This window comes from Podarcis tiliguerta (assembly GCF_965153285.1).
Source record: "Podarcis tiliguerta genome assembly, chromosome: 1".
In the NCBI taxonomy this organism is placed as follows: Eukaryota; Metazoa; Chordata; class Lepidosauria; order Squamata; family Lacertidae; genus Podarcis; species Podarcis tiliguerta.
In genome coordinates this window covers 61410860-61432760 of record NC_139534.1, presented here as the reverse complement: position 1 = coordinate 61432760, position 21901 = coordinate 61410860, and the positions used below count along the sequence as shown (strand labels likewise).

Sequence of the window (21901 nt, the reverse complement as noted above, 5' to 3'; positions counted from 1 at the left end):
CTTACTCTCTCATTCCATATCATAAAGATATATGTACTTTTTCTGAATGCTCAGTTATACTTACATTCACATTCATAGCGTTCGACACAGCCATCCTTATCTACTATTTTTATCGGTGGGAGTCCACTCACACATACTGTCTTCTCTACAGGTGGTTGCGGCTTCAGAACTATTTTGTTGTTTCCTTCACAAGTTGCCACAGTGCAGTTGTTAAACATCCAAGTTTCATTGGTCTAGAGGGAAACCAGAGAAAAAATATTCTACAAGTGTCATACTCTTAGAAAGACACCATCTCCACTACCAAGGGTTCTTGTCCTACTGGAAGAGGAAAACCCATCTGGAGGCAAAATGGGGTGTTAGGGGGAGAAGCTGTTTCTCAATGGTAGAGCACATGGTGTGCATGCAAAAGGTCCCATGTTTAATCCTTAGCAACTCCAGATAGCCCCAGGGAAGACTCCTATATGAAACCCTGAGGAGTCATTAGCAGTCAACAAGGACAAGAGTGAGATAGATAGACCCATAGTCTGCCTTGGTATAAGCCAGCTTGCTATGTTTTAGAAAAGTGAGGCAAACAAGAACATTTGGAATGGACTTGAGATTTCTCCATATATGCCTCTGTGGCACGGGTAGGCAACCTGTAGCCTACCCAAAGTTGTTGGATTCCAGTTCCCACCAGTTCCAACCACCAGTGGTCAGGGATAATGAGACTTTGAATCCAGTAACATCAAGATCCCCATCCATTTTCAGTGAGATCAATAGCACAAATAAGATCTATAACAAGAGAGTTGATTGTGACCAAGTGCATGGTCACATGACAGCTCCTCATACCTCCCAAAACAGTGGTGCTCATACAGCATGAATTGTGGGCAAAAGTCCTAGGGGTAGTCAGGATTTTCTTTTCAACATAGACACCTCGTTCACCAAGAGAGGATTCATTTAATGGTTTTTAAGAGGGGTGAAAATGGAGTGAGAGAGGCATTTGGTAGCCAACAGCTTTCCCCAACATGGAGCCCTTTTGATGTTTAGGGCTACAGCCTCTCATCAGCTAGCAAAAGCTATCCCCAATGTATGTATGAAAACAATGCTAATTACCTTTCTTGGTGGATCAATATCAGGGCAACCTGTTACAGGAGTTGTGGGGGTTGATACAGCTGCAGTAGTGTATACTCTGGTTGATGGAACAACAGTAGTGGGTGACGGAGAAGGCTGGGTTCCTGCAGTTGTAACTGATGGTGTTGATGGGTGGGAAGGAGTTGTTGAAGGACATGGTCCCTGGAACACCTCAATTTCACAGCTTCTGTTGCAAACTGCATAAAAACTGCATCCGGAACTATCAGTTCTATTGTATATTACTTCCCCTATTTTAAAAAAGGAGGGAATTTATCATAAAGCACCATGTACGAAAATTATAAAACAAAACATGTCATAACGTTCTAAAATGCAAATAAAATTCAGATGAATTTGTCTACTGACATGCAGTGCAACTCTCAGCAGCAAGTCTGAGAAAGCATGCATTGGATTGTGTAATTTGTAGTGGGCAAGCTCCAACCCCACACCACCATGGGAGATCAGCAAGAGGTTCAGCCGAGGCCTTTTCCCCAGTTGGTCCTTAGCCAGTAAATCATATACAAGTATAACTTGTGACTCACAATCCTAGGGAGTAAAAGGACATGTTGGCCACCTGTTAAAAGTAATGGCTGGCAGATAGTGGTAGATGTACATATGTAAAAGGGGATAGGGGATAGGTGAGAGATGGATCTATTGACATCTCTGTGGTTCAATACTGTTCAAAGAATGTATGGCATGAGAGAATTACAGAATTCATCTCAGCTAATACTTTTGCTCCCTAGGTTGTTAAAACGTGTAAAGCAGTGTAGAGTAAAACACAGATACATAAATTCAATAAAGCATTGAAAATATCAGCCCCAAACTTGCAAAAAACAAACAAAAAACCCAGATAAAGAAGGATTAATAAAATGATTTAAATGTAAATGTAAAAAGTAAGTAAAAAGGTTTCTACTCCTCCTCAAACTATACAGCAGAGCACCAAAGTAGACTCCCCTGTGGAGAGTGGTGCACAATCATGATGTAGGTATAAGGAAGGACGTATGTTGAGCATATGTACAATCAAAGCAATATGTGAATGAAAACATTGCTTCAGCTGCTTTTCAAATTCATTAAGAGAAACTCACCAGGAGAAAACAAGCCCTTACTAAATCCGGGCACACGGCAGAAACATGGAGTTGTTCTGCTCAAAGTGACTGTTGTAGTTCCTGTTGTAGAAGGTATGGAAGTACTTGTTGCTGCTGAAGACACAATAGAAAAGAAATAAATGTATAACAGTTGTTACGTACTGCTTGAAGACATACTGCTGGAAATGGATGCTAAACACTGTAGATACTTAAGATTTCAGTGTACACTTCCAAAGCACCAACTGAAGCATAACAATTCAGAATTCCAACTGAGCTCAACCGGACTTACATGTATCTTTAGGGCTGGAGAATTTAACTTGATAATTGTACTACAAAAACCAGTTTAATGGATCAGATCAATACTTTGCTTACTTGCTGTTCTTATTATACACCTACCATACTATCAAGAAACAGGGGAATCCAGCTATATTCCTCCCAGTATCAAGAAACACACCCCTCCAGTCCAAAGGTGCTGTTAATAAAATTTCAAATATCTAGCGAGAGAGCTATCTACTACTTGTAATAGCATTGAAAACTTCTTTGAAAAAAGCACACTGAGATCTAGGCAAACATTTTTGATAAGTTGCTAGCTGATAGACACTAGGTTTCATAATTGGGATACCAATTTTTGAAAAGGGTGGTATATGAAATAAGATCACCTAGCCCCCATTAATATGAAAGAATTTGCTAACATTTGGCATGACACCTGTAATTGAGTAACATGTAATAAATTTAATTGTTAGAATATTTACCAAAGGTAACAAGATTTTCATACTAGGATATGCAGATTCATTCTGTAATTACCTGTTGTAACAACGACCAAAGGCTTAGTGGAAAATGGCACTCTGGTAGGGACAGTTGCTGTTTCTACAGTAATCCCAGTAGTGGATATCGTCGACACAGGTTTGGAAACATGGGTAGATGGAAGAGATGTGGTTGAAACGCTGGAAGCCACTCCAGAAGTGATGGAAGGTGTGCTGACGGAGGCAGGGGTTGAGAAAGGGATGGTGGTCATGGGCTTTCCTGTTGTAATTTCAGGAGTGGTGGAAACAAGGGTGGTGCTTTGGGTGGTAGTGACTACAATGGGAGGTGGTGTAGAAGTTGTGGAGGATGCTGGAGTTGTGCTCTTGCCAGCAGTGCTGCCTGGTGTTTCTGTGGTTGTTGGCTTTCCTGTGGTTACTCCTGGAGTTGTGGAAACAAGAGTGGAGCTTTGGGTGGTGGTAAATACAATGGGAGGTGGCGTAGAACCCGTGGAGGATTCTGGAGTTGTGCTTTTGCCAGCCGTGCTGCCAGGTTTTTCTGTGGTAGAAGCAGCAGGTGTGCTCAGTGGTGTTGTGCTAGGATGGCAGGGCTTGTATTCACAGCACTGGTATCTAACCTGGTAGTTATAACACATCTTGTCTGTTTGCTTTGAATTTTCGCACAAAAGTCCAACAAGGAGGTTACATTGCACTTCCTGACCAAGCAAATACAGGCTGACATCAGGGTGATTCTCAGCTCTGCATTCAATGTCTTGTGGATGTTTGCAAATATTTCCTCCAGCTTTTCGGATGGTCTCAAAATTCTCTATATCGCCATCATCTGGACTGCTGGTAGGACGGTGCAAATCATACCAGGAGGTCCAGTTACACTTTGGGAGGCACATAGTAGAGGTACTTTCTAGCATAGTGGTAACAAGGGGAGCCAGGGTGGTTGTTGTGGTCAGCAGGCCTGGAGGGGTTTGTGCAGTGGTTCCGGTGGTGGGTATTGTTGAGGAAGGCTTGGAAACAGGAGTGGACTGGAGTGTTGTGGCTGTCACCGTGGGGACCACTCCAGTGGAGACGGCAGCAGTGCTGACTGAGCCTGGTGTTGTGAGAGGGAGGGTGGAAAGCGGCGTTGAGTGGGTGGTGGTGGTTGGCTTTCTTGTTGTAACTCCTGGAGTTGTCGGAAGAAGGGTGGTGCTTTCGGTGGTGGTGAATACAACGGGAGGTGGCGTAGAGCCCGTGGAGGATGCTGGAGCCGTGCTCTTGCCTGCCGTGCTGCCTGGTGTTTCTGTGGTTGTTGGCTTTCCTGTGGTTACTCCTGGTGTTGTGGAAACAAGGGTGGTGCTTTCGGTGGTGGTATGGACAACAGGAGGTGGCGTAGAGCCCGTGGAGGATGCTGGAGCCGTGCTCTTGCCCGCCGTGCTACCTGGGGCTTCTGTGGTGGTGGCACTTGTTGTGACCAGTGGCGCTGGCGTGGTTTCACAGTGCTTGTAGTCGCAACACAGTGCTCTCATCTCATAGTCGTAACAGATCTTGTACTTCCCTGTCTGTTTGGCATTCTCACAAAGGATTCCAGTGTTGATATCGCAGATCATGTTCTGTCCAAGTTCAGATGCGCTGAGCTCTGGGTAGTCCACTCCTCTGCACTCCACCTTTTGAGGGTGTTCGCAGATGGTACCGCCCGATGCCTGGATGCTCTTAATGTCCTCGCGATCGCCATCCCCAGGGTCGGAGCTTGGAGTGTGAAAACTGAACCAAGAGGTCCACTGGCATTTGGGTTGGCAACCGGTAGTGGTGCTTCCTGGCGTAGTGGTAACAAGGGGAGGCAGGGTGGTTGTTGTGGTCAGCAGGCCTGGAGGGGTTTGTGCAGTGGTCCCGGTGGTGGGTATTGTTGAGGAAGGCTTAGAAACAGGAGTGGACTGGAGTGTTGTGGCTGTCACCGTGGGGACCACTCCAGTGGAGACGGCAGCAGTGCTGACTGAGCCTGGTGTTGTGAGAGGGAGGGTGGAAAGCGGCGTTGAGTGGGTGGTGGTGGTTGGCTTTCTTGTTGTAACTCCTGGAGTTGTCGGAAGAAGGGTGGTGCTTTCGGTGGTGGTGAATACAACGGGAGGTGGCGTAGAGCCCGTGGAGGATGCTGGAGCCGTGCTCTTGCCTGCCGTGCTGCCTGGTGTTTCTGTGGTTGTTGGCTTTCCTGTGGTTACTCCTGGTGTTGTGGAAACAAGGGTGGTGCTTTCGGTGGTGGTATGGACAACAGGAGGTGGCGTAGAGCCCGTGGAGGATGCTGGAGCCGTGCTCTTGCCCGCCGTGCTACCTGGGGCTTCTGTGGTGGTGGCACTTGTTGTGACCAGTGGCGCTGGCGTGGTTTCACAGTGCTTGTAGTCGCAACACAGTGCTCTCATCTCATAGTCGTAACAGATCTTGTACTTCCCTGTCTGTTTGGCATTCTCACAAAGGATTCCAATGTTGATATCGCAGATCATGTTCTGTCCAAGTTCAGATGCGCTGAGCTCTGGGTAGTCCACTCCTCTGCACTCCACCTTTTGAGGGTGTTCGCAGATGGTACCGCCCGATGCCTGGATGCTCTTAATGTCCTCGCGATCGCCATCGCCAGGGTCGGAGCTTGGAGTGTGAAAACTGAACCAAGAGGTCCACTGGCATTTGGGTTGGCAACCGGTAGTGGTGCTTCCTGGCGTAGTGGTAACAAGGGGAGGCAGGGTGGTTGTTGTGGTCAGCAGGCCTGGAGGGGTTTGTGCAGTGGTCCCGGTGGTGGGTATTGTTGAGGAAGGCTTGGAAACAGGAGTGGACTGGAGTGTTGTGGCTGTCACAGTGGGGACCACTCCAGTGGAGACGGCAGCAGTGCTGACTGAGCCTGGTGTTGTGAGAGGGAGGGTGGAAAGCGGCGTTGAGTGGGTGGTGGTGGTTGGCTTTCTTGTTGTAACTCCTGGAGTTGTCGGAAGAAGGGTGGTGCTTTCGGTGGTGGTGAATACAACGGGAGGTGGCGTAGAGCCCGTGGAGGATGCTGGAGCCGTGCTCTTGCCTGCCGTGCTGCCTGGTGTTTCTGTGGTTGTTGGCTTTCCTGTGGTTACTCCTGGTGTTGTGGAAACAAGGGTGGTGCTTTCGGTGGTGGTATGAACAACAGGAGGTGGCGTAGAGCCCGTGGAGGATGCTGGAGCCGTGCTCTTGCCCGCCGTGCTACCTGGGGCTTCTGTGGTGGTGGCACTTGTTGTGACCAGTGGCGCTGGCGTGGTTTCACAGTGCTTGTAGTCGCAACACAGTGCTCTCATCTCATAGTCGTAACAGATCTTGTACTTCCCTGTCTGTTTGGCATTCTCACAAAGGATTCCAATGTTGATATCGCAGATCATGTTCTGTCCAAGTTCAGATGCGCTGAGCTCTGGGTAGTCCACTCCTCTGCACTCCACCTTTTGAGGGTGTTCGCAGATGGTACCGCCCGATGCCTGGATGCTCTTAATGTCCTCGCGATCACCATCCCCAGGGTCGGAGCTTGGAGTGTGAAAACTGAACCAAGAGGTCCACTGGCATTTGGGTTGGCAACCGGTAGTGGTGCTTCCTGGCGTAGTGGTAACAAGGGGAGGCAGGGTGGTTGTTGTGGTCAGCAGGCCTGGAGGGGTTTGTGCAGTGGTCCCGTTGGTGGGTATTGTTGAGGAAGGCTTGGAAACAGGAGTGGACTGGAGTGTTGTGGCTGTCACCGTGGGGACCACTCCAGTGGAGACGGCAGCAGTGCTGACTGAGCCTGGTGTTGTGAGAGGGAGGGTGGAAAGCGGCGTTGAGTGGGTGGTGGTGGTTGGTTTTCTTGTTGTAACTCCTGGAGTTGTCGGAAGAAGGGTGGTGCTTTCGGTGGTGGTGAATACAACGGGAGGTGGCGTAGAGCCCGTGGAGGATGCTGGAGCCGTGCTCTTGCCTGCCGTGCTGCCTGGTGTTTCTGTGGTTGTTGGCTTTCCTGTGGTTACTCCTGGTGTTGTGGAAACAAGGGTGGTGCTTTCGGTGGTGGTATGAACAACAGGAGGTGGCGTAGAGCCCGTGGAGGATGCTGGAGCCGTGCTCTTGCCCGCCGTGCTACCTGGGGCTTCTGTGGTGGTGGCACTTGTTGTGACCAGTGGCGCTGGCGTGGTTTCACAGTGCTTGTAGTCGCAACACAGTGCTCTCATCTCATAGTCGTAACAGATCTTGTACTTCCCTGTCTGTTTGGCATTCTCACAAAGGATTCCAATGTTGATATCGCAGATCATGTTCTGTCCAAGTTCAGATGCGCTGAGCTCTGGGTAGTCCACTCCTCTGCACTCCACCTTTTGAGGGTGTTCGCAGATGGTACCGCCCGATGCCTGGATGCTCTTAATGTCCTCGCGATCGCCATCCCCAGGGTCGGAGCTTGGAGTGTGAAAACTGAACCAAGAGGTCCACTGGCATTTGGGTTGGCAACCGGTAGTGGTGCTTCCTGGCGTAGTGGTAACAAGGGGAGGCAGGGTGGTTGTTGTGGTCAGCAGGCCTGGAGGGGTTTGTGCAGTGGTCCCGGTGGTGGGTATTGTTGAGGAAGGCTTGGAAACAGGAGTGGACTGGAGTGTTGTGGCTGTCACAGTGGGGACCACTCCAGTGGAGACGGCAGCAGTGCTGACTGAGCCTGGTGTTGTGAGAGGGAGGGTGGAAAGCGGCGTTGAGTGGGTGGTGGTGGTTGGCTTTCTTGTTGTAACTCCTGGAGTTGTCGGAAGAAGGGTGGTGCTTTCGGTGGTGGTGAATACAACGGGAGGTGGCGTAGAGCCCGTGGAGGATGCTGGAGCCGTGCTCTTGCCTGCCGTGCTGCCTGGTGTTTCTGTGGTTGTTGGCTTTCCTGTGGTTACTCCTGGTGTTGTGGAAACAAGGGTGGTGCTTTCGGTGGTGGTATGAACAACAGGAGGTGGCGTAGAGCCCGTGGAGGATGCTGGAGCCGTGCTCTTGCCCGCCGTGCTACCTGGGGCTTCTGTGGTGGTGGCACTTGTTGTGACCAGTGGCGCTGGCGTGGTTTCACAGTGCTTGTAGTCGCAACACAGTGCTCTCATCTCATAGTCGTAACAGATCTTGTACTTCCCTGTCTGTTTGGCATTCTCACAAAGGATTCCAATGTTGATATCGCAGATCATGTTCTGTCCAAGTTCAGATGCGCTGAGCTCTGGGTAGTCCACTCCTCTGCACTCCACCTTTTGAGGGTGTTCGCAGATGGTACCGCCCGATGCCTGGATGCTCTTAATGTCCTCGTGATCACCATCCCCAGGGTCGGAGCTTGGAGTGTGAAAACTGAACCAAGAGGTCCACTGGCATTTGGGTTGGCAACCGGTAGTGGTGCTTCCTGGCGTAGTGGTAACAAGGGGAGGCAGGGTGGTTGTTGTGGTCAGCAGGCCTGGAGGGGTTTGTGCAGTGGTCCCGTTGGTGGGTATTGTTGAGGAAGGCTTGGAAACAGGAGTGGACTGGAGTGTTGTGGCTGTCACCGTGGGGACCACTCCAGTGGAGACGGCAGCAGTGCTGACTGAGCCTGGTGTTGTGAGAGGGAGGGTGGAAAGCGGCGTTGAGTGGGTGGTGGTGGTTGGTTTTCTTGTTGTAACTCCTGGAGTTGTCGGAAGAAGGGTGGTGCTTTCGGTGGTGGTGAATACAACGGGAGGTGGCGTAGAGCCCGTGGAGGATGCTGGAGCCGTGCTCTTGCCTGCCGTGCTGCCTGGTGTTTCTGTGGTTGTTGGCTTTCCTGTGGTTACTCCTGGTGTTGTGGAAACAAGGGTGGTGCTTTCGGTGGTGGTATGAACAACAGGAGGTGGCGTAGAGCCCGTGGAGGATGCTGGAGCCGTGCTCTTGCCCGCCGTGCTACCTGGGGCTTCTGTGGTGGTGGCACTTGTTGTGACCAGTGGCGCTGGCGTGGTTTCACAGTGCTTGTAGTCGCAACACAGTGCTCTCATCTCATAGTCGTAACAGATCTTGTACTTCCCTGTCTGTTTGGCATTCTCACAAAGGATTCCAATGTTGATATCGCAGATCATGTTCTGTCCAAGTTCAGATGCGCTGAGCTCTGGGTAGTCCACTCCTCTGCACTCCACCTTTTGAGGGTGTTCGCAGATGGTACCGCCCGATGCCTGGATGCTCTTAATGTCCTCGCGATCGCCATCCCCAGGGTCGGAGCTTGGAGTGTGAAAACTGAACCAAGAGGTCCACTGGCATTTGGGTTGGCAACCGGTAGTGGTGCTTCCTGGCGTAGTGGTAACAAGGGGAGGCAGGGTGGTTGTTGTGGTCAGCAGGCCTGGAGGGGTTTGTGCAGTGGTCCCGGTGGTGGGTATTGTTGAGGAAGGCTTAGAAACAGGAGTGGACTGGAGTGTTGTGGCTGTCACCGTGGGGACCACTCCAGTGGAGACGGCAGCAGTGCTGACTGAGCCTGGTGTTGTGAGAGGGAGGGTGGAAAGCGGCGTTGAGTGGGTGGTGGTGGTTGGCTTTCTTGTTGTAACTCCTGGAGTTGTCGGAAGAAGGGTGGTGCTTTCGGTGGTGGTGAATACAATGGGAGGTGGCGTAGAGCCCGTGGAGGATGCTGGAGCCGTGCTCTTGCCTGCCGTGCTGCCTGGTGTTTCTGTGGTTGTTGGCTTTCCTGTGGTTACTCCTGGTGTTGTGGAAACAAGGGTGGTGCTTTCGGTGGTGGTATGGACAACAGGAGGTGGCGTAGAGCCCGTGGAGGATGCTGGAGCCGTGCTCTTGCCCGCCGTGCTACCTGGGGCTTCTGTGGTGGTGGCACTTGTTGTGACCAGTGGCGCTGGCGTGGTTTCACAGTGCTTGTAGTCGCAACACAGTGCTCTCATCTCATAGTCGTAACAGATCTTGTACTTCCCTGTCTGTTTGGCATTCTCACAAAGGATTCCAATGTTGATATCGCAGATCATGTTCTGTCCAAGTTCAGATGCGCTGAGCTCTGGGTAGTCCACTCCTCTGCACTCCACCTTTTGAGGGTGTTCGCAGATGGTACCGCCCGATGCCTGGATGCTCTTAATGTCCTCGCGATCGCCATCCCCAGGGTCGGAGCTTGGAGTGTGAAAACTGAACCAAGAGGTCCACTGGCATTTGGGTTGGCAACCGGTAGTGGTGCTTCCTGGCGTAGTGGTAACAAGGGGAGGCAGGGTGGTTGTTGTGGTCAGCAGGCCTGGAGGGGTTTGTGCAGTGGTCCCGGTGGTGGGTATTGTTGAGGAAGGCTTGGAAACAGGAGTGGACTGGAGTGTTGTGGCTGTCACAGTGGGGACCACTCCAGTGGAGACGGCAGCAGTGCTGACTGAGCCTGGTGTTGTGAGAGGGAGGGTGGAAAGCGGCGTTGAGTGGGTGGTGGTGGTTGGCTTTCTTGTTGTAACTCCTGGAGTTGTCGGAAGAAGGGTGGTGCTTTCGGTGGTGGTGAATACAACAGGAGGTGGCGTAGAGCCCGTGGAGGATGCTGGAGCCGTGCTCTTGCCTGCCGTGCTGCCTGGTGTTTCTGTGGTTGTTGGCTTTCCTGTGGTTACTCCTGGTGTTGTGGAAACAAGGGTGGTGCTTTCGGTGGTGGTATGAACAACAGGAGGTGGCGTAGAGCCCGTGGAGGATGCTGGAGCCGTGCTCTTGCCCGCCGTGCTACCTGGGGCTTCTGTGGTGGTGGCACTTGTTGTGACCAGTGGCGCTGGCGTGGTTTCACAGTGCTTGTAGTCGCAACACAGTGCTCTCATCTCATAGTCGTAACAGATCTTGTACTTCCCTGTCTGTTTGGCATTCTCACAAAGGATTCCAATGTTGATATCGCAGATCATGTTCTGTCCAAGTTCAGATGCGCTGAGCTCTGGGTAGTCCACTCCTCTGCACTCCACCTTTTGAGGGTGTTCGCAGATGGTACCGCCCGATGCCTGGATGCTCTTAATGTCCTCGCGATCGCCATCCCCAGGGTCGGAGCTTGGAGTGTGAAAACTGAACCAAGAGGTCCACTGGCATTTGGGTTGGCAACCGGTAGTGGTGCTTCCTGGCGTAGTGGTAACAAGGGGAGGCAGGGTGGTTGTTGTGGTCAGCAGGCCTGGAGGGGTTTGTGCAGTGGTCCCGGTGGTGGGTATTGTTGAGGAAGGCTTAGAAACAGGAGTGGACTGGAGTGTTGTGGCTGTCACCGTGGGGACCACTCCAGTGGAGACGGCAGCAGTGCTGACTGAGCCTGGTGTTGTGAGAGGGAGGGTGGAAAGCGGCGTTGAGTGGGTGGTGGTGGTTGGCTTTCTTGTTGTAACTCCTGGAGTTGTCGGAAGAAGGGTGGTGCTTTCGGTGGTGGTGAATACAATGGGAGGTGGCGTAGAGCCCGTGGAGGATGCTGGAGCCGTGCTCTTGCCTGCCGTGCTGCCTGGTGTTTCTGTGGTTGTTGGCTTTCCTGTGGTTACTCCTGGTGTTGTGGAAACAAGGGTGGTGCTTTCGGTGGTGGTATGGACAACAGGAGGTGGCGTAGAGCCCGTGGAGGATGCTGGAGCCGTGCTCTTGCCCGCCGTGCTACCTGGGGCTTCTGTGGTGGTGGCACTTGTTGTGACCAGTGGCGCTGGCGTGGTTTCACAGTGCTTGTAGTCGCAACACAGTGCTCTCATCTCATAGTCGTAACAGATCTTGTACTTCCCTGTCTGTTTGGCATTCTCACAAAGGATTCCAATGTTGATATCGCAGATCATGTTCTGTCCAAGTTCAGATGCGCTGAGCTCTGGGTAGTCCACTCCTCTGCACTCCACCTTTTGAGGGTGTTCGCAGATGGTACCGCCCGATGCCTGGATGCTCTTAATGTCCTCGCGATCGCCATCCCCAGGGTCGGAGCTTGGAGTGTGAAAACTGAACCAAGAGGTCCACTGGCATTTGGGTTGGCAACCGGTAGTGGTGCTTCCTGGCGTAGTGGTAACAAGGGGAGGCAGGGTGGTTGTTGTGGTCAGCAGGCCTGGAGGGGTTTGTGCAGTGGTCCCGGTGGTGGGTATTGTTGAGGAAGGCTTGGAAACAGGAGTGGACTGGAGTGTTGTGGCTGTCACAGTGGGGACCACTCCAGTGGAGACGGCAGCAGTGCTGACTGAGCCTGGTGTTGTGAGAGGGAGGGTGGAAAGCGGCGTTGAGTGGGTGGTGGTGGTTGGCTTTCTTGTTGTAACTCCTGGAGTTGTCGGAAGAAGGGTGGTGCTTTCGGTGGTGGTGAATACAACGGGAGGTGGCGTAGAGCCCGTGGAGGATGCTGGAGCCGTGCTCTTGCCTGCCGTGCTGCCTGGTGTTTCTGTGGTTGTTGGCTTTCCTGTGGTTACTCCTGGTGTTGTGGAAACAAGGGTGGTGCTTTCGGTGGTGGTATGGACAACAAGAGGTGGCGTAGAGCCCGTGGAGGATGCTGGAGCCGTGCTCTTGCCCGCCGTGCTACCTGGGGCTTCTGTGGTGGTGGCACTTGTTGTGACCAGTGGCGCTGGCGTGGTTTCACAGTGCTTGTAGTCGCAACACAGTGCTCTCATCTCATAGTCGTAACAGATCTTGTACTTCCCTGTCTGTTTGGCATTCTCACAAAGGATTCCAGTGTTGATATCGCAGATCATGTTCTGTCCAAGTTCAGATGCGCTGAGCTCTGGGTAGTCCACTCCTCTGCACTCCACCTTTTGAGGGTGTTCGCAGATGGTACCGCCCGATGCCTGGATGCTCTTAATGTCCTCGCGATCGCCATCCCCAGGGTCGGAGCTTGGAGTGTGAAAACTGAACCAAGAGGTCCACTGGCATTTGGGTTGGCAACCGGTAGTGGTGCTTCCTGCCGTAGTGGTAACAAGGGGAGCCAGGGTGGTTGTTATGCCACCTGTCACTTTAGATGTAGTTCTGGATCCTGCTGTTGTTATTTCTGGTGTTGCTGGAGTTGTTGATGCACCACATGGTGTGTATAGGCAGCATAGGAACCTGATTTCAAAATTCAGGCAGATTGGTGGTGTCTGATCCTTATTGTTGCATATCAAACCGCTAGACTTGGAACATTGTACCTTTTGTCCGAGGGTTTCTATGCTTTCATTAGGAAAGCGCTGAGCTCTGCATTCCACTTCATCTGGCATTTTACATACTTTGTTTCCTCTATCTCTTATTTTCTCTGGTGTTTCATAATCCCCATTCTCTCGTCCAAATTTAGGGTAGCTGACATCATACCATTCTGTCCATTCACATGTTCTATGGACACATACTGTTGTTTGCGCTGTAGTGGATTCTGTAAGAAACAACATCACTGGTTATTTTAATCCGGTTTATTTAGGTCATAAATCTCCCTATCTGTTCTCTGCCTCCTCTCTCCTTCTCCCATGTAACCTCTCTCCCAAGTTTTTTCTGTAGATGAGGCAGGGATTGGGGGGCGGGGGCAACCAGAAGAGCACATTGGTGGAAGTGGATCATTCCATCTGGGGAGCTGCCATGCTTGCGCCGATTGAACCTTCAACTTAACTTCATGTTGATTTCCATCTTGTATATTTTTATTTTAAAATAATATATGCAACATGTAACAAAAAATATGAATATGGTGTATTTGGGGATGTTTTCCTATGTTATAGAAGATTTGTAAAGTTTTTCATTATCTCTTCATTTTCTTACATACTTTGTTTATAAATGCTTGCTTTTGATCATGTTGCATTTACATCTAGTTTGGTTGAGATAATTGGTAAAAAATTATGTTATGGAGCTGGCTCAAATACCTAAGTAGCGCTAAGGAGATTGCTCCATTAGTACAGGCCCTGTTGCACTAGTGGGACTCATTTGTGCTGGCTCTATTAACAGAAGTATTTAGTTGAATTTGTCCCTTTGTGTGGTGTTGTATGGCACCTCTGATTTTAACAGCTGACCCAAGATGTGGTGCTATTTGTCCTACTACTGCAGTGGTAGGAACTGTTTCTCTGCTCTTTGGTGTAGTGCATGTCTACTCAGAAGTATTATTCACTGTGTTCAATGGAACTTCTCTCAGCGAAGTTTGGAAAGAGTTGAAGCAAAAGATTTGGACTGAAATACCTGCTTCACTTGTTGTTGTAGTTGAAACTGTAGGTGGTATTGTGGTAGTCCCAGCACATCTGAATAGTTCTCTGTGGATTGTTCCATTGACATCACACGTTGCAATCATGCACCAGCCCAAGCCATCTGTGGTGTTGTAGATGACATCCTTGTAGATATATGTCTTTCCTTCATAATAGCAGTAGCATGCTGAAAATTGACAGAGTAAGAATGGTCAGGTAACATCATATGAAATATGATATAAGGTGCCATTCATAACTCACTACATACAGCTTACCTTTGGCATCATAGTTACACTCTATGCCTTTACTGGTGCATGTACTGTAAAAAAAAGATAGGAAAATGTGAGACCCAGGAATCATAAAACTGCATTCTGCTATTTATTTTCTACTTAGTTTGGTCTGGAAGTTAATTTCATAGTTTTTCCCCTACCCCCTTAAGCATTCATTTACCGTACTACTTCTTGTCTGTGATTTCATCTACCACTTTCACACTGAATTGCAAATAGGAACATTCTAATAATTTTCTTGTTCTGGTTTTTGGGATTTATTGTATATGTAAAATCCAATTTAAAATATTACTTCAATCAATTAGATTCTCAACATACTTCATTCTAATGGTATATTATGAGTATATGATAAAGGATGCAATCAGAGCAACAAGATTCATTCTAGAATCAACAAGAATAACATCTCAAGGGGTATACAGAGAGTACAGTAGTACCTCCGGTTGCGAACGGGATCCATTCTGGAGGTCCAGCCGGATCCCAAGGTTTTCGCTACCCGATGAAAAGATTTGTCGCTTTCACAACCTGAAGTTTACGTTACCGAGAGTAACGTAACTGGAGGTGCTACTGTAATTGATCATTTCTCTTAGTGTTGTCAAGCTATACATACTTACCATGCCTGACATGTCTTTCTTGAGTCAAATGTTTTTCCTAGTGGATGATAGTTACCCTGATCATCATAACAGCCACACACATCAACACACGTCATCTCATCCTCATTGAAATAAGGCCTGTCTGCTGGACAGTGTGGGTAGCAGCCTGAGACAAAGGAAGGTGTGAGGGAGATAAGAGCAATATATAAAATCTGTCAAAAAGCAATTCCATTTAATTTACTTTGGGGGAGGGGTATTTTAATTAATATTTGTCATCTGGTCCAGTGCTGGGATCTTTCCACCAATAGCTTTTCCACATGCTTCCAAGTTTCCATGAAAGGAAAAAGGTTGTGGTCATTTGCAGGTGTGTTGAATGAGCCCTTGATCACATCTAGGCTGGCTCATATAATTTAAGCCTGACTGCAAGCCATTTGAAACCCAAAAAGATGAGAACACAAGGTGACCTATTTTCTATTGGTTTAGACAACCAACAACACTCCCCCAAATTTGAAACCTATTAAATGTTGTGCATAGCTGGCTTAATGACCCTATAAGTCACTAGAAGTCTTCTTACCTTCCAAGCCAGGCAACTGATAATGGCATCTCCCGCTTGGGTTTCTGCATGTCTTCATGCATGGGGCTCCACAAGGCTTGTAGTGCCATTCACATTCACGTTCATCATTGTAATAATCACAGAACATTGCTAAGGGGAACCGAAAGAAAAAGTTGAGGACCAGACATTCCACCATGGATCTGTATTGCTGTCAATGCCATTAAACTAATGGTGGGCACCATGACAAAGTATGCTCATGAGGCCAATACCTAAACTGATAAGAAGGTGGGAAGCAAAGGCATGAAGAAAGCACTGAAAATGAATGTAGTTATTTCTATTTACTGCAACATAGTTATATCAATAATCCTACATTAGGCAGTTGCTGATTCATTGAAGGTATTCACAGTACTGTAGCACACACACACACACACACACACACACACACACACATCCAGACATTTTCTTCAGTGTGCTGTTTATTGTCATATATATCTAATGGAAAAATTATCTTGAAGCTAATATCTCATTTCCCCTTCACCCTCCTCCCACTTCCAGTATACATTCAAGTGTGGTCCAGTACTCACGACAGAATGATGGTGTTCTCCATGATATGCACACTCCAAATTCACTACATGCTTGAGCATACGCAGCTACAGCTGTACAGAAGCATTCACAATCTCCCCCCGTGTCACAAGCGCAGGAATCAGTTACACAAGCTTCGTAATATCTCGTTGGCTCAACCTGTTAAAACATTGAAGCATCAGCTATGGGTCCTGCTGACATTTCCTAAGTTTGTTCCACGGGAGATAGTGTGTTTGAGAAGTTGTTGGTAATATCCCCACCCCCTGGGTTTGCAATTGCTTTCATAGACTGTTGGCTAGTGTGCAAAAGATCCAAAGGGCCAAACTAAATATGAGGCCTGAATGCATCTTTGCATTTAATGTGTAAACAGTAATTATCAGCCCCTCCACCACACCAGCTGATTCTATTTACAGTGGTACCTTGGGTTAAGTACTTAATTCATTCCGGAGATCCGTTCTTAACCTGAAACTGTTCTTAACCTGAAGCACCACTTTAGCTAATGGGGCCTCCTGCTGCCGCCACACCGCCGGAGCCCGATTTCTGGTCTTATCATGAAGCAAAGTTCTTAACTTGAAGCACTATTTCTGGGTTAGCGGAGTGTGTAACCTGAAGTGTATGTAACCTGAGGTACCACTGTACATTAAATATTTGCATACAGTGTAACAAAAACCAAAACATAAGGAACGTAAGAAATTCAAAGTCAGCGAGAAGTTCACATCTAAAATGTCTATCCATGAAAAGTGTCCTTTCAGGGAGTGCTAGTTGCATTTTAAAAAATACCCCCAAAACCTTCAGGTGCGATGGGAAGGCACATTTAACATCCTTTCACACTTTGCTCTAAGTGGTGAAGATAGAGTGTTCACACAGAAGACTGTACACCGACTGGTGTGCTCATGCAACTTGCTGAAGAATATGAGCACTGCTCATTCAGGCAGCGTGGATCACCTCTTGGAGAGAGGAGGGGAGGGGAAGGGGTATCCAGACTGACTCCCATACCCACTCTTTCCCTCCAAAACGCTGCACAGACCTGGAACTGCCCTCCCATTATCTTTTTGCATTGGCACAAATACAGGCCTGTAAGCAAAATTCCATTTATGCACACCTATCTTGCCTGCTGTATTGGGGTGGTAAAAGTTCCATAGTTGAATATTCACATCAAGAATTGATTAGCAAAAGAAGGCAATAAATTGGGTCGTAACAGTCAGTTAGGGACTTCCGTTTAAAACAGGAAGAAAAGATATCAGCATAAGCTAATTTTCTGAATGGTCTGTCTTGACTTAGGCTGAATTCTTCTTATTAGTATTTTTCTAAATGGCTTCTTCACAATCCAAAGCATTAGAAACAGGATCTAGTGATAAACATTTACACTGAACACACTCCAAAATCTAAAATATGACAGCAGTGGGACACATAGTAGAGGGTTGTTAAAGGCACTACTTAAAGGTGCTGCTAGACAGTCTTCAGAGTTGGTGACATCCTGTAGGGTGTTACGTGCCTTCTGTAATGGACTGTTGAAATCCATGAAACCACCACATGTATAATTATAGACTTGTAATTGCTCAGGAATTGTGGTGAACACCTGAAAAATTCTAGACTTCAAGATAGTTCTGCTGCAAGGTATACCTGAGAGTGGCAGGCAGCAAAGGCCTTGCTGTTGATGATGCTGCATTGCTTCTGTGCCCAGGACTTTCTGTAAGGGTTCTTGAAGCAAGGATCCTTTGTGCATTTGGCTTCAGGACATGTGGGAGACACCTTCCAACTATTACCAAACTCCAGCACATCACTTACTACAGACTGACTCCGGGTAGTGAAGTCATTCATTCCATTGCCATCATAGTTCCCACATAAACCACAGACCTGACCCTGCACAAAGAAGCAATGAAAACACTTGAATTACAGATAAATTGCACGAACCTCTTAGCCCAACTTAATTTTTGATTTTCTCCCATTTAGTTAATTAACACGCTGCCATCTCTTATTACAGGAAACTATCATTATTTGTTGCATTTAGAAAACACAAGCCATGTGTGCCTAGAGGTAAGAGATTTGTTTTTTCTTTCCTTCCTATGAAGATTATTTTGCATTTGTTCAAAAATACAAAAAAAAGAAGAATTTTATATTGTGTTTGATTTCTCAGTTATTGTTAATCTACAAGTTATTGTCTATTCATAACTTCTCTGTCTTATTGCCATATGGGGATCAAAAGGGCAGCAGATATATATGAAAAATATACTGCATTGGTATAAAATTCATTGAAATGTTCAAACATTGCTCATATTTTGAAATGATAACAGAACTATTATATTTGGTCTCCTTATCAAAACATGGTGTTTTCTGGGTCAGTTAAAAAGTAGATGCTTGCAAGGTGAGGTTGCAAACAGATACTCATCTAAATCAGAATCATATACCTGTTTACTAATGATACTTTATACAATATGGATGTCAAGCAAAGGCTGTTTGCAACTTCTTCCATGTGGCAGCAGCTCCCTGTGGAATAGCCCTGTTTGTTTGATATGCCCCATGTCATCTTCAAATAATCCCGGTGGAGGCAGTTGCATGAAAGCCAGTCATGCCAGGAACCAATATATACCAAAGAGACAAGGCATATGAAGTAGTTTCCCTTATGAACCATCCTTTTTGCAGAGGCTATTTCAGATGACCTCCCCATGGTTTCTGTCTTGAAAATCAGCTCTTAAGGTGTGACTCTAAGCACACTTACAATTGAAATAATTGTCATGGAAATGAGTGGGATTTGCATCTAAATTATGCACATTTAAACTTAAAATGTAAGAGGCACTAGTCTGGTAAAAAGTGCATCACCTTGAAATCATCACGTAATTTGATAAATACGCTGGTTTTCTTATCCCATAAAAGGATCAGCCCATTGTTTGCTTCAATAACCAAATACATGCCCATGTAGCGAATCTTGTAAGGTACTTGGCCTTCATCACCCCTTTGTATTAATTCATGGCGCTCCTCACTGAGGATCAGATCATAGTTCTGGGGGAGCAAAATAAATAATGGGGGAAAGTCATTACAATGTTCAAAAACAAAAACTGGTGCTCATCATCCATCAATCCTACGTATAATGTGTTGCAGAAAATTCAGGCAGGGAGACTGTTGGGCAGCGAGGTGGGTGGTAAGCCAGAACTCCTAATCTGTCCTGGTTGCCCAGTGCCAGGATCACACACTCTAGATGCCACCCACCTCCAACTGCTCAGAAAGCCAAGAGAGAGAGAATTTCTACAGACCAGAGCAACTTTCCCTCCCTGAGCCTCAAGTCTGCCCTGATGCTGCACCAAGTACTGGTGTGTGTGAGCCCAACTCCACCCTGCTCATCCACCTAGGTCTCAGTGATGCAGAACGGATTGGCCTCCTCATTCATAATCAGACCAGGGATGAGGAAGGTCTTGTTCAGAGCTGACCTGGCATTCAGCAATAGTGCCTGCAGAATCGAGGGCTGGCTGATATGAAAACCACAATTACCCAGGTTGGAGAAGAGGCTGGCACATGGCACAGTCACTAACTGCCTGTGACATGTGCCCCTTACCCGGTCTGCCCCGCCTCCCACATTATACCTCGCCCCTATCCTGAACCACTCTGATTAGGGCACTCCTCAATCTCCTCTCTTTTCAAACGCATCTCCCCTCACTCAGTAAAAACAAACAAACAACAACAACAAACCACACAAATTAAAAACAGTTAAAACAATTGTAGCAGTGGCCTTATCTCTGCTGCTCTCAACTGCTGGTGCTGGCTTGCCTGAAGGTGAGAGGCTCAGTAGGTGCAAGACTAGCAGGAGGGAGGGGGGGGGGCTGTAGGTGGTGAGAGGATAGAAGTCTCTTCTCCTGCCCTCACTTTCTCTTTCCAGTTCACCTCCTTGCCTCACTTAGTTGCTTGTTTGGAACCTAGTATGCAGATTAAATCATCTCATGCTAAACCCCGATACTGTTCCCTAATAGTACTGGTAACGCTACTCACCCCAAAGAAGACTTTAATAGATTTTGAGCAAGTGGTTCCAGTAGTACCACAGGGAACATTTTCGGTGATGACTCGGAATGTTCCGGGGGCAGAGTTGTTCTGTCCACAGTGATCCTAAGAAGGGGAGGGTGAAATAAGGGAAGAGATGACTTCATTCTGTGGTGTATTCAGCTTAATTCTCCATTCATAAGGCCAAGACAAATTGCTCAGTACCTGAACTAGTGTATATTCACATTTCCCATTGAAAATGTAACGCTTGTCGTCAAAGGTGATATAATGCCCATCTCCATAAACAGCACAGGTACCTAGGCATCTGTCCTTGGTGCATTCCCACATCCTGTTCTTACATACGCTGAGGGAGAAGAAGGGAGAAAATGGAGCATTTTAAAGTGATTCCTTGGTTTGCGCAGATATAAGCTGGCATGTATTCCTTTAACACAGGCTTAAATGACTTATCTCTTAAATTAATCATAGGCAATGTGTGGAGAGGGGAGGGGAGAGCAAGGGAAGCTGCCTTATTTCTTACAACCTGTAAAACATCAGAAAGATGGGAATTAAAAGAAATGAGCTATGTAAGTTCTTTCATAGGCCACTCAAGAAGGTTACAAGTTCACTGTACCATATTGTGGACTAGCCTAAGGGGAACATAAGAAGAGTCTGCTGGATCAGGCCAATGGCCCATCCTGTCCAGCATCTGTTCTCACACTGGCCAAGCAGGTGCCTTATAAAAGCCCAGACCTCCCTTATAACACTTTCCTGATTTGTTCAGAAATAAGCAAGATGTATGTGTGTGACTGTGTGTATAATGTATCATTGTGCTACTGAGGATATGAAGTTCCTCCTATCCAGCTGTATTTGGTTACTTGGCTCATTCACCTCCACATCAGCCTGTCAATGCACAAAAGTTACCATCAGAAGCTTTCTTCTAGGTGTGCCCACAGACTTGGGGTGTGGCAGGGGGTGACCAGGAAGGAAGCTTGTTCAGTGGTCACAGCCCATCTAAGGAACAGCCAGAGTGGTTTAGCTGGTGCCCATGCTACTATGTTTCTTTGGCAACAGATGAGGGCCACTTTGTTGTCTATGGCCTTTTAACGAACTTTAAAGTCTGAATTGACTGTTTTTAATTATGCTTTTATCTGCTGCCTTTCATGATGTTGTTTGTTGTATGTGGATTTTACATAAGTCAACCTGGAAAATTTAATTTGACAAATAGAATACACATTTATTAATTAAAAAATGTCATAACCACATAATATTTTTAGGTATTTATTTCTTTAGTTATTTATAGTATACATAGGTGTACATTAGAGAGTAAACTCTGGTGTACATGCATAATAGTGTAATACGTGAAATGACCCTATGTATATCTGCCAACCTGTTATTCAACTTGATAATTATTTATATTTTTTGTGTTAGTTATTTTAGGAACATATAAGATGATGGTAACAAGAGGCATTTTCTGCAAGAAGTCCTTACCAGGTGTTACAGTTGACTTTAATCTTCTCTCCTGGCTGATATGTGGCATCATTGTGAATGCATGGACACTCTTCCATAGCGATGCAGCCCCCTTTACCATCTGACACCAGCCCAGCAGGGCACATGCAGCCAGAGACACACTGTGTGCTATACTGTAAAAGCCAAGAAAGCATTACTTCAGAAGAGAGAATAATGCTGATAACAATTGAATTATTCCACTAAAACAGGGCTGGATCAAAAGACTGTAGGCTGTGGGAATTCAAGTAGGCGAAAGCCTATGCTTGTTAAATTGTGAACTGACACCTAATTCAGCAGCTCCTTTGCATACCCAGGAGCCCCAATTTGCAAGGCGGGAGGTCTCCAGTGTATACATTAAGGTTTGAATGAGCAGTGGCTGGTCCACTTAACTTTGATGCTGGTGCATGAGAAGACAGTTCCTTCCCTGACACTGAAGAGAATGGAAGATCCCATGTTTATCCCCTGCTTTTTTTTTGTAAACC

The 21901-nt window shown here is 47.4% G+C and overlaps 1 protein-coding gene across 1 annotated transcript in view; it reads right to left on the bottom strand.

Moving 5' to 3' along the window:
- LOC310672041 (mucin-5B-like) overlaps nucleotides 1-21901 on the bottom strand; it is a 62875-nt gene that overhangs the window by 18069 nt on the left and 22905 nt on the right. The window contains exons 20-33 of the mRNA XM_083428572.1: nucleotides 21402-21553; nucleotides 20139-20277; nucleotides 19926-20039; nucleotides 18765-18944; nucleotides 17568-17807; nucleotides 15947-16103; nucleotides 15384-15512; nucleotides 14831-14975; nucleotides 14208-14251; nucleotides 13931-14119; nucleotides 2997-13142; nucleotides 2193-2306; nucleotides 1093-1358; nucleotides 65-233 (exon numbers count right to left, since the gene is read on the bottom strand). Coding sequence (XP_083284698.1) covers nucleotides 65-233; nucleotides 1093-1358; nucleotides 2193-2306; nucleotides 2997-13142; nucleotides 13931-14119; nucleotides 14208-14251; nucleotides 14831-14975; nucleotides 15384-15512; nucleotides 15947-16103; nucleotides 17568-17807; nucleotides 18765-18944; nucleotides 19926-20039; nucleotides 20139-20277; nucleotides 21402-21553 — 12184 coding nt within the window. The remainder of the gene's footprint in view (nucleotides 1-64; nucleotides 234-1092; nucleotides 1359-2192; nucleotides 2307-2996; nucleotides 13143-13930; nucleotides 14120-14207; nucleotides 14252-14830; nucleotides 14976-15383; nucleotides 15513-15946; nucleotides 16104-17567; nucleotides 17808-18764; nucleotides 18945-19925; nucleotides 20040-20138; nucleotides 20278-21401; nucleotides 21554-21901) is intronic.